The sequence below is a fragment of the Primulina tabacum genome, chromosome 3 (genome assembly GCF_025594145.1).
Source record: "Primulina tabacum isolate GXHZ01 chromosome 3, ASM2559414v2, whole genome shotgun sequence".
NCBI classification, from domain to species: Eukaryota; Viridiplantae; Streptophyta; class Magnoliopsida; order Lamiales; family Gesneriaceae; genus Primulina; species Primulina tabacum.
Genome location: NC_134552.1, coordinates 12,890,464 through 12,902,703, shown reverse-complemented (window position 1 = coordinate 12,902,703; position 12,240 = coordinate 12,890,464). Strand labels below are relative to the sequence as shown.

At 34.7% G+C, this 12,240-nt stretch overlaps 1 protein-coding gene across 3 annotated transcripts; it reads left to right on the top strand.

Annotated features, from left to right (window-relative positions):
* The first annotated feature begins 1,437 nt into the window (after positions 1 to 1,437).
* LOC142540491 (uncharacterized) lies at positions 1,438 to 11,851 on the top strand. Of its 3 annotated transcripts, XR_012819105.1 has the most exons (17): positions 1,438 to 1,948; positions 2,832 to 3,007; positions 3,302 to 3,455; positions 3,581 to 3,633; positions 4,411 to 4,554; positions 4,684 to 4,788; positions 4,871 to 4,996; positions 5,814 to 5,969; positions 6,845 to 6,951; positions 7,094 to 7,256; positions 7,451 to 7,516; positions 8,333 to 8,426; positions 9,713 to 9,825; positions 10,207 to 10,277; positions 10,586 to 10,736; positions 11,081 to 11,570; positions 11,645 to 11,849. XR_012819105.1 is itself a non-coding variant. In XM_075646682.1 (16 exons), the coding sequence occupies exons 1-16, from the start codon at positions 1,609 to 1,611 to the stop codon at positions 11,510 to 11,512; spliced, it is 2,451 nt and encodes an 816-aa protein (XP_075502797.1). In that variant the 5' UTR covers positions 1,438 to 1,608; the 3' UTR covers positions 11,513 to 11,849. The 3 variants fall into 3 exon arrangements, 2 of the variants coding, with proteins under 2 accessions (XP_075502797.1, XP_075502798.1); XM_075646682.1 differs by having other exon boundaries at positions 11,081 to 11,849; XM_075646683.1 differs by lacking the exon at positions 7,451 to 7,516 and having other exon boundaries at positions 11,081 to 11,851.
* Positions 11,852 to 12,240: the final 389 nt, after the last annotated feature.

Genomic DNA, 12,240 nt, shown 5'->3' with positions numbered 1-12,240 from the left:
TTAATTGATTATATATTGTTATTACATATATATATATATATATATATATATATATATATACAAAAGATTAAGTTTCACAAATTAAATATTTGAAAAATACTATGATTTAGATTTTAAAGGCATAAAGTGAAATATAATTTTATTTCTCAACAAATTTTAGCCAATCGTATATAACCGACCGTATAAATCGAACTGTATTACAAAAAAATCGAACCGAACCGTAATAAAATGGTTTGGTTTTGGACTAGAGATATTCAAAACCGAAAACAGAAAAATCGAACCGTTGTAGAGTAAAACCGGACCAAACCGATCGTTGCCCACCCCTACATATTAACAATAAAAAGTAATACTCTTAGCGTAAAAACTAATACTTTTCATGGATGACCCAAATAAGATATTCGTCTCACAAATACGATCCGTGAGACCGTCTCACACAAGTTTTTGCCAATATTTATAGTCTATATTGTAATCTTAATTGACAAATATTGAACCGAGGTCATCTTTCAAATTTAATATCACAACTAGGCTACTAGTATAATTTTGATTACTCAAACGATTGAGTGTCGATTGATCACGTAAAATAGTAATAAATAAAATTAAATATTCTAAAAAAATTTAAATAAAAAACATGTGTCTTCCACCATGTATGGTACGGAGCTATCAATCCAATTTGCATTTCATCAAATTCTCTCCTTTCATTTCAAAAACTATAAATTTCATTTTAAAATAATAAAAAACTTGCTTGGTTCTTTATTTTTCCATGCATTGCGCGTGCCACAACCCGCCAGAATATATATATATATATATATATAATTATTTAGTTACTTGTTTTCTACAAAAGGCCAAGAAAAAAATTAAAATATTCTGCAGTGAGCTAGAAATACGAATTTCTGCTGCTAGACTTTATTTGAAAAAAAAGAAAAAGAAAAGCAAAAAAGACACCCATTCGAAAATGTTACAAGATCGAAATCACATGCAGCAAAAAGGTGACCAAGATTCTTATGAAATCATTAATATAGGTTGTATTATATTATATATCTTTTTAAACACGGAATATAGTAAACATATTATATACAATTCAAATTAACAATAATATGTAACAACAACACATTATTACTAATTCATGTTATGTTTCTTTTGGTATGTAGATACATTTTATTCTCTACTACGATTTTTATTCGTGATCGACTTAATTGAACGATTCATCGTTACGCAATATGCGAAAACGTCGAAATTATAAATTTTTGTTTTTCGAAATCATTTTTCGAGTTTCATCCCCTTTTAAAATTTTGATTCCATTTTATCAAAATTTTATTTTTAAGGGAACTGCGAAGCCACCCGCACTGCAAGTTTCCTGTGTGGCCCAGTTGAGTAGCCCAATGGGTCAAGTGTACGGATAAAGTGTCCCATTAAAATCGCCAAGCAAATCGGACCACAGCCACACGTCTCAACCGAAAACGTATAAATCCCCAATTCCATGCGTATCTCTAATCTTTGCCGCTCTACTCACCTAATTTCACAAACGAGATATGATCCAATAATCTTCCCCATCATGACAATTTTGTTTTGAATCACCTAATTTTTGGTTTAATTTCCCAGTGTACGGAAATGGCTTCAGTATCAACGATGTTTCCTGTCGCTTGTTCGACATCAGCCAGTCCGAGAGTAAGGAAGAAGCATCACTCGCACAAAAGCAGTAAAGAGGTCGATTTTAACAACCAAAATTTGGGTAAAAATGGTGGGGCGCTGGGGAATGTCGTGGAAGTGGTTCGAACCGATGTGAGTTTTATTTGTAAAGGGTTGAGCAGAGGCTTGCAATGGGCGAATAAATCGTTTCGGATTCCGGAGATTTCGAAATCAGTGGAGGATTTAATATGGCTGCGGAATGTAGAGGATCCACGTGCGTCATCATTACGTTTTCCCTCTCGGCCTCAGCCTTATTATCCTGGTATTCAACAAGCGTTGTACATTGCATTTCAATTATAATTATGGTGACTATCTTTTCCTGTTTTATGTATTTGAAATGACATTGTTTTGAATGGTGATAGACTTGTATATAAGGGTTTTGAAATGTAAAAACTTTAGGTTTTTTACAGTCTACCACCACCTAAACTAATATCCACTTTTCAAATAGTTAAACACTTGGATGTTTAGTATTTTCACTTGAACTGGTGGAATGGAGGATCATGTTAGTTATTGTAACACGTGCTTATAGTTCTATATGCATACATATACATGACTCTTATATGTCTCGAATTTTGATAAAGAGTGAACTTATTATGTAGTGGCAGTGTAAATAGTGTGTACAGGACTCTTATATGTCTTCAATTTTGATAAAGAGTGAACTTATTATGTAGTGGCAGTGTAAATAATGTGTTTTTCGTTTGAATAGTGGTTTAGAGTTCATTTTGCTACTCAGGGGGTTATTCATACAAAGGCTGATAGGATTTACATACTTCAAGCAGCATAATGATTTCATTAAACAAGTTGTGTCAATGTTACCAAACCATTCAATTTGTGGAAGTTGATGATGTCATCTTTATAGCAGTTGCAATACTGGGTGGCTTGTATAATGCTGTCATATGCTATGGCAGCTGAGTTACTTTTATGCATATCTCACTCTGTTTTTGGAAAAAGATAGCACATTACGTAAAACATACTCTTTAGCCAGAACCTTGTAGCTGAACTTAGCCGTATCTGAATTCAGTCTAAGATCACTGTGCATATGATGATAGTGTTAACATACTTCATGTATGCTGGTCAGGAATGTTTTGAGATTCTGCCATGTTGTACAGATTAAATATCTACCCTCTCATTTCTTGTTTGGACAGAACTCTTGGGTATTGATTTGTTTCTGGCTGATCTTAAAGCTCTCGAGGTATATGCTATCTATATTTACTATCTCTCCAAGATGTGGACAAAACCACTTCCGGAGACCTATGATCTGCAAGAAGTTACTGATTATTTCACTATGCGGCCACATATAGTGGTTCTCCGACTTCTCGAGGTATTCTATTCTAAAATGTTTGACATAATTCACATTTCATCTTTGCCTATTATTGTTCATTTCCAGCAAATATTTCCAAAGAAAGTACGTCTGCTTCTTAATTTTTATCTATTTTTGGACAAAGGCACTGTGTTTTTTAAAGTTTTAACAGTACTTTACTTCGCTAGCTCCAGGCAAACACATTCTTTTCTTTAAGCAATGACCCTGCTGCAAATTCATCCTCGATCTAATTCTTATACTCAATGAGCTGTTATTCATATAACTTTATTCTTACCCAGTCGTATCTTGTGGAAGGTCTTTACTGCCTTTGTTTCCGCTGCAATCAAATCCAGGATCTCAGGGATCAATTCAGCTAGCAACAAGGATGCTGGTGAAAATATTTCCAAATACAACTTTGGGATAATATTAAAAGAAACAATGCTAAATTTGGGTCCCACTTTTATAAAAGGTGATATGGAATCTCCTGCGTATGGGATAGAACGCGTGGCTTTTTTTTTCTGTTCACAGTTGTTTTGGGGTGTTTCATGTCAAGTATTTCCAATTTTTCTTATGGGAGCCTGTGCTTTTGTGCAGCTGGTCAGTCCCTTTCTACAAGGCCAGATATGATCGGTTCTGAAATATCAAAGGTGTGATGCCTGGCATATGTATAGTTACTTTTGTTTTGGGAAACAACTGTGCATGTGAAATTATGGCATAGGGTATCACTGACCAACCAGAAATAAATTGGGAAAAGTTCAGCTATCTTGTTGAACAACATGTTTTATGGTTGAATATCGAGGCATATGCAGTTCCTTGTCACTTATAATATTTCATCTGAAATTTTGTCATCTCAACCTTTGACATTGGTGGGATGTTCCTTATGTCAAGACCCTTCCCCATTCTTAACCAAAGTGTATAATTTTGTAGAGACAAGAGAGAGAACAGACTATGGATTGTCATGAGTTGTTAGCTCCGTGGCAATCCTATTTGAATCTCTCTTCCCAATGTGGTATATTACAACAAAAAGGCAGAAAGTATCATAAAATGGGCAGTTAGCAAGAACAACCCTGTTATCACTTTTACAACGATTTCATTGTGGTGGAGTTCAAATTTGTGGTACTCTTTCATGATCTTCTTTGACTAGTTAATTTTATTTGTCAAGTAAAATTCATTCATAATTATGTGCGGTCAAACAATCAGAATTTTATGTATAATATGCGCTGCATGTACTCACTGGATAGAAAAGCATGTTTCGAAAAGAGAATGCAATTAAATTGTAACAATATTGAAAGCTCAAGTAAGATATTGACTGAAGCAGTCACATTAACATGATCACTGACCTCTAAAATACAGTTGAATTTTCTTTGTATCTCAAACTAGGTTTTAGAATGTTTTCTCATTTCTGGTTTTAGTTATGACCACAGGCATTATCAGAACTACATGATCAAATCCCACCTTTCCCCAGGGCTGAAGCCATGAAGATTGTTGAGGAAGATTTAGGTTCTCCTGTTGATGCATTCTTCAGCTATTTCTCCAAAGAGCCGGTAGCTGCAGCTTCATTTGGGCAGGTATAGAATGTTAACATCACATGTTATCAATAAATAAAGAGTACCAAAAAAAGAACTAGATATTGATGATTTTTTTCATGAGCCACATCACCATTCACGCTTGTTTTTATATCTCTTGACATTTTATAGGTTTACGAGGCAAGTACTCTTGATGGGTTTCGAGTTGCTGTGAAAGTTCAGCGTCCTAACTTACGCCATGTGGTTGTTCGAGATATATACATTCTTCGCTTAGGGGTTTGCTTCAATCCCTTGTATTTGTATTATTCCTGCCATTTGCACATAGCGCCGTTATTTTATTTTTTAAAAGCTATTTCAGCTGGGACTACTTCAGAAGATAGCCAAAAGAAAAAGTGACCCTCGATTGTATGCTGATGAACTTGGAAAAGGGTTGCTTGGGGAGTTAGATTACAACTTGGAGGCTGCAAATGCTTTAGAATTCATGGTAATTCTTAGTTCTAGATATAATGTAGTTACTTTTGACGCAACACCACTCCCCAAATTTCTGAAAAATCATGGACAAACTTTTAGAGAGAAAACGGGGAAACTTCTTCTTTGTTTACATTGAACCAGGGAACAGCATACTAGTTCAGGTTAGATTTATATGAACCGACTTCAAGGTTGACAGTATAACATTGCATTCGATGATTGGTAGTGGTAAGACTCTGTTTTCAATCCACCTAATCTGTGGACATGATTATTTTCACTAAACAAAGAGGCATCCCTATGAACTGTAACTATATTATTGCATTTGATCTTGGCTGTCGATATTATGTCTTTTTATGTCATTAGTATATTATTGTGATCGCAGTGACAGCAGTCTTGTCATGATAAAATCAAATGCAAGAAGGTGTTTTATGGTCATCCAGAGTGAACAAAATCCTAGTCCTTTTCATAGTTTGATGGGAAAAATAGTCAGTGATATATTTTCGTATCATCGTGCCCTTTTGAACAAAATGCTAATGAAAGAAACATCATGTATCTATTTATTCTTTAACTTTTATCCTTGTGATTTTCACTTTTCTATCGGATTAGCTAAATGGAACTTGTTGACATAAGCTTGAGTTTATCTGAATTTCTCAAATATATGTTAACTTCAGCAAATTGAATTAGGCTGTTAGCGAGACAGGTTGTTTTGCTTGATAGAGGTAAATGATTGGTTAATTCTGGAGTCTAGAGCTACTACATGAAACATATATTTTTTTCCAGTCCATTTTTATTTTGAATTAGCTTTTACCTCAGTTTGGTATTTTCCTCTGCAGGAAGTTCATTCTCGCTTTCCGTTTATTTGTGTGCCTAAAGTAGTTCAGCATTTGACCACAAAAAGAGTTCTAACTATGGAATGGATGGCTGGGGACAGTCCGAGCGAGTTGATACATGTATCTTCAAAAGAATCCAAGGAAAAGCTTCTGGATTTGGTATGTAGATTTCATTAGGCTCTTTATGGATTGCAAAGCTATATAAAAGGAGCATGCATTTAACTAGAAAGCTATTACACCTTATGAGCTTCTATAGTATGTCATACTACTTTAATCTTGGATATAGTACATGTGTATCCACAACTGAGTTTTTTTGTTGGGCTTCACACACTAATTGATGGAATTGCATACTTAGAAAATTAAACTCACAGGTAAAACATTCCTAGTTGCAAAAGTAGTAGAGCTATGGAAGGAAATTTAATCAGTATAACATAATAGTTGTCCATATACTGTACTAGCCGGAGACTTAGTGCTTGAACCAAAGCTGTATTTGAAAGTTTTTAAAAATAAACATGCCTACCAGAATAATGCGTGACTTATTAATACCAATTCCCCTAAGTAACACTTTGGTGATAAGATAAACTCCTAAGACCATAAATCTTGTTGCAAATTTCCATAAATCTATGAGGAAAAATCTATTCTTGCTAAAACTAAAAGTTTTGTGATGTAAGTTTTTGTCAATGCTTTGCTAGGGAAAGAACAATTATGGCATTAGAAGATCAAATTCAGAGTTGCGACTTGGACGACGAAGCCGCCAGAGTTTAATCATTTGTTTATTTCAGATTTAGTTAGGGAATGGAAATTTTTATGCTGCTGACACTAGTGTAGTAGTGGTTTTTGCTAATTCCTTTATTAGGTTTTGCTTCTATGTAATCCCTTCTATTATTATAATAAAGTTTAGTTTCAAATAAATAAAAAAACACGTCTTAATTTAATCTAACGCTGGAAAAGTAGTCAACTCTCATGTGCTAGTCTAGTCTATCAGTTCTGTTTGTGAATTATGCTCATTGATTCTTCTGCCTCGAACACTCTAGGTCAACAAAGGAGTAGAGGCATCACTGATTCAGCTTCTTGAGACTGGCTTGTTGCATGCGGACCCACATCCTGGAAATTTACGTTACTTATCATCCGGGAAAATTGGGTAAATTCACCTATTGTTAACTAGTGATATGATGTTTTGTACATGTCTCGTTGCACTTCAACACCTTCTGGTTGAGATGGATAAGATTTTTGACGTCTGATATTTTTCTTACTTCTTCTTATTCACCTTAATATTGTGACAGATTCCTTGATTTTGGCTTGGTTTGTCGGATGGAGAAGAGACATCAATTTGCTATGCTTGCTTCCATTGTGCACATAGTGAATGGTGATTGGGCATCCCTCGTGTATGATTTGACTGAAATGGATGTTATAAGACCGGGAACTAATATACAACTTTTCACCATGGTAGTATCCATATCTGAAGTTATTTGGTCTGTTCATGCATATGTTCTGTGTTTCTCCTTGCATTTCAGATGACTGTCTTCTGAGTATAGGTGTTCTTTTGATAGCTGGCACTTCAAATTGTTATATTCTGATGGGTCATTGGTTATATTTAAAGATATTTATTGGCATAATTGACATTCTTTCAAATCATTCAGGACTTGGAGAATGCCCTAGGGAAGTTGGAATTTAACGGTGGAGTTCCTAGTGTTAAGTTTAGTCTGGTAAGAAAATCTTTTAATGCTATTCTAGACAGTTAAAAGAGTTGCAGAGTTATGTTTAATCATGTTTTGACAAAAGAATTTGGAATCCATACATTAATCATCACATGGAACTTGTATGATCCCGAACAATCTAGTTTGTCAGTTTATATAGCTCGTGTAACTTTCCTTGATGATCAATGTAGATTTAGAAGGATTACTGAAGCTTCAATTTGAGGTCCTGTCATGTAACAAAATGACGATTGTTGTTTCGGAAACTGGTTGAATAATATTTAGATTTCCCAGTTGGAGTGGGTCAGTTCTGCGTGTACCGTGCTGGTCAACATTTCAATGTACCGGTGAAATTTTCAAGGAATGTTGAAGGGTCTCAATTATGTGGATCTTTTATTTCATTTCAAATACTGTCCTCATTACACATGACACTGGGTTTGGGGTCATAGAATCGGAGGCCTTTGCTCAGTAATCAATAGAAATCTCTCTGCTGCTTCATTTTCGGTCTAAAGTCTTTGATGCGAAAATGTGAATCTATGTCTTGAATTTCCCATATGCATGAAATTAACAGCTGCTTTGATTTTTTTCATTCATTGAGATGAATCAATCTGAGAGTTTTATGCATCTTTATAGTGTATTGATCATCTCATTTTCTGATGATTATATATTTTTATTTTATACTTGATTCTTTCAGGGCATATATGTTTTATCATGTTTGAAAACACTTTAATTTACTTGAAGATTTCAGTAATTTCCCTTCAGTTAAATATCACGATGTTTTCGTATTGATTAGTTTTGTGACTACTTGCTTGATTGCTTGTTCTAAAGGTTCTGGGAAAAATATGGTCTATAGCATTGAAGTATCATTGCCGCATGCCACCATACTTCATACTTGTCCTGCGTTCTCTTGCTTCTCTAGAAGGTAAGTCCTCTAAAGAGCTGGCACAAAAAATCTGCAACGGTGTAGACTGTAGATGTCATGCACATACATCAGCTCAAACGTTACTTTTCTTTTGCTATTTATTTTGTTGAAAACAAAGAATTTAGGAGAACCATAGTGTTAGATAATATATTAGCTCCAACAAATTGATATTTTCTTTTTTAGAAGAGTTCTGTGGATATGATTAATTACATCCCTAGCTATTAAAATCAGTATGCTTTATTCGCATAGTTTTCTGGTTGACGACTTGGTCAATTTGGTGTTAGTGGGAATGTCAGCCTCACTAATAAAATGAACCATTTAAAATTAATCAAACTCACATCCTTCAAACTACCTGAATAACTAAATGCTTAAATGTCGCTGTTGTACTTTCTCTACACCTTAGCAATGGACTTATTATTAAAGTAGAGTTGGTGTTTGGAAAAATATGATTTAGCCCGGTTCTAGTTGCAAAAAGCTCTTCTTTAAGGACGTGTTGCAGCTATGTATAACCCTTACCGTTTCATGTTTGAACAAGTAGTAGTTGTTCTTTCATTTACAGTTATCATAAAGAAGTGAACCCCAGCTGGTCTGAATAAATAGATAGTTGCAATTATCTCTGAATAAATAGACAGTTGCAATTATCTACATTTCTGCAGGAGAATTGGGTCAATGACCCTAACAAATTTGAATTTTAAAAAATATCTCCATATGTTAAAATATCAGTTTGCAGTGGGTTGTATCATGTGTTTTTGGTTGAAAGTCATTTTTTAAGTAGATTGAAGGGAAGGGCATAAACTTAAACAACCCTTTTTCTGCCATGTTCATGACCAAGTTCATCTGTAATCAGGCTCCAGTTTTAACAAACTACCATTATGTCTTAAACTGATTTGGATAACAAATCTTAGAAGCATGTCAGGCCTACCTATCAGATAATTATTGTCATACAGAAGAGAGCAAGATGTGGTGGCTTAATTCTTGTCTTTAAAGTAAGAGCATTGTAAAGCCGTGTAACTTGTTGGGGGGTTTTGTATTCCCTTATTTACTTGATCAGATTGCTGGATGGTTTACGTCTACTGCTTCTTCTCTAATACAGTTAAAACGGACAAAGGAGTTTGCTCTTTTCTGTCTACATTATCTATGTGTGCATTTTTTGGGTTGTGAGTTGTAATGTAGAGTGATTTAGATATTTTATATTAATTTTTCCCTCTTGGGCCTTTTCTACGTGAACCGATGCAATTGAATAGTGCGTAACAATTTTATCTGGGGTTTGTTCATCTGTCCTGCAGGATTGGCAACTGCTGCAGATCCAACATTCAAGACATTTGAAGCCGCATGCCCTTTTGTTGTCCAAAAACTTCTTGTTGATGATTCTCCTCCTGCCAGGAGAGTTTTACATTCGGTACTTTGTTGAAGTCGTCACTGTATTATCCTTAGTTATTTGGCGATTGACTTTGATTTGGACTTCTGTGACTGTTGCAATGTGACACCGATTGTTTACTTTGTAGCTTATCAGGTTGAGCATATTAATGCAGAAGATTTTAATAACTGAGTTATTATACGACCTTGTTTCTTGGCTGATATATCTTTCCTTTTATGATTCTTTTTGGTCTTTTTTTAGGTCAAGACAATAGCTCTGGTGTATACTTTGAAAAATATATAAATTTTATTGCCATAAAATCAAATGCAAAATATGATGTGAATAACAACGCGATGTATAGGAATATACTGTTATAGTTCATGCAGCTTTTTGTTTGTTAGTTTACTTAAACTTTCATTTCAGGTAGTATTTAACAGAAGGAGAGAATTTCAATGGAATAGGCTTGCACTTTTCTTAAGAGTTGGAGCAACCAGGTATAACTTCCTCTTCTTGTTGTTGATATGTTCTGGGCTTTTTTTTCGTTTTCTGTAATTAATAGCTTTTAATTATTTAATATAATATTTTTTTTATATGAAACTAAACTTTATTAAAATAATAAACCGAATCTCAAATGGGATTGTCCGTTCATTATTTTTGTATATCCAATGAGATTACAGTGTCAGTTCTCATATGAGATTGTCTGTTGATTATTTCTGTAAACGTAACTTCTGTTTTGATTGATTAATTATCAGTTTTAGCCTAGTGCTTTCTTCTAGAATTTACTCTTCCATTTGATGTCCAGGAACCGGTTGCTCTCGTTGCTGCCATCAACTACTAGAGCTTCTCTTGGTCATCCAGTGCAAGTTGCCCCTGAAGTTGATATGGCAAATCTGGTTTTCAGACTTCTGCCGTCTAAAAATGGTTTTGTTCTGAGACGACTTTTAATGAGTGCAGTGAGTACCTATTCATTGCTTGGGCCAGTTTTTCCTAATAGATTCTTGCTGGTGATAAGGGTGGGAATGACATTAGTATTCATTCTGGTTAGCTCAAGATTATCTTAGTATGAGTTAGGGATATTTGGTTTCTACTTCTCTTTTTGCTGGATTTATTTCATCTTTGAATGTTTGCTAGAGCCTGATAAGTCGAAACTTTTGCCCATGAATCAATGTCCATCTGAAAGTGATTGTATTACACTTCCATATCGAATTTGTGATATAATAGCTGGTTAGTGTAAAGAGTAGACTGATGTTATTACGATGATATTTTGAGCTTAATGAAGTAACATATTTATCAACAGGATGGAACTTCATTGATACGGGCAGCAGTTTCGAAGGAGGCGAGTCCTTTCCATCGACAATTTTGCATGGCCCTTGCTGATACAATATACAAATGGATGTGTCAAGCGCTAGTAAAGCGTTTCAATCTTTCCAGATTAAGCTCCATACTGATGGTGGCAAGTGAAGCCAAGTACAGAAGTATAGGTTCTACCAGACTAACTTCTCCAAGTGAGTATGAATCCATCCTTCGAGATAGAAGACTAAGAGTTATTTTCTCAAAGGCAACATATTCTGCTCGAAAAGACCGGATATTAATGCTGAAATTCTGTTGGTCTTCATTTGTAATGTTCTTTGTGGCATCAGCCTTGGCTTGCCATCGTGTATTTGTCTCTCTCAGTGAAGCTTACATGGGTTCATCCTATCCTTCCAAGCAAATTGCAATGGTGGTATAGCATACAACCAGACCTTATCGCTTTGCTTCGAACATGTCATGATGATCATCCGTTGGAGGTATGCAACGTGTATATGCGTGATTTTTAGAGTTGTAAAATGATTATCTTATGTTATCGGGTTGAAACATATAGGTACATTTTCAGCATAGGACTTAGATTCCACAGAGATTGGCAAAAACACACCGTCACTTTTTGTACATGTGATGTAGTCATAACACTGTAAACGCTTTTTTGCATATAATTTCTTTGTTTGTCCCTTTTTTTCGTCATAAATTTACAATCTTGTTGCAAGTTGATTTCTGTATTTTGCGTATTTGTTTTAGCGGGCACACCAACGAGTAAGCAAGACAATTAATTTTAAAATCTATAACTGGTTACTTTTTCTTATGAAAAATTTAAGTTATATCTCCATTTATCTAAAGAAATAGTTTTGCTAAAGTTATTTTTAGATTTCGTGTCTACATTTTTTTTAATAGATAATCCATGTTGCAGTGGGTGGAGTTGTTAATATTGATGTGATTGAAAATTAAATGCCTGCACGTGTGGTTGAAAATCTCAGAATTAGGGCAATACACTTCCCATGATGTTCATAAAATCAACCAAAAATTGAAACTCCAAACCCAATAAGTATCAATATCAAACTAAGATATCAAGGACTGATAATTGTTTGATACATTTAATAGCTGCTACATCCATAAACTCCTCAAGCATGACCAGATTTGCCGCCT

What these genes read in the sequence shown, in the direction of transcription:
- LOC142540491 (XM_075646682.1), top strand. Translation starts at nt 1,609, where the DNA reads ATGGCTTCAGTATCAACGATGTTTCCTGTCGCTTGTTCGACATCAGCC. An exon ending in AGGAAAAGCTTCTGGATTTG is followed by an intron (nt 5,970 to 6,844) that starts GTATGTAGATTT and finishes CGAACACTCTAG; the next exon opens with GTCAACAAAGGAGTAGAGGC. An exon ending in CCAGGAGAGTTTTACATTCG is followed by an intron (nt 9,826 to 10,206) that starts GTACTTTGTTGA and finishes CTTTCATTTCAG; the next exon opens with GTAGTATTTAACAGAAGGAG.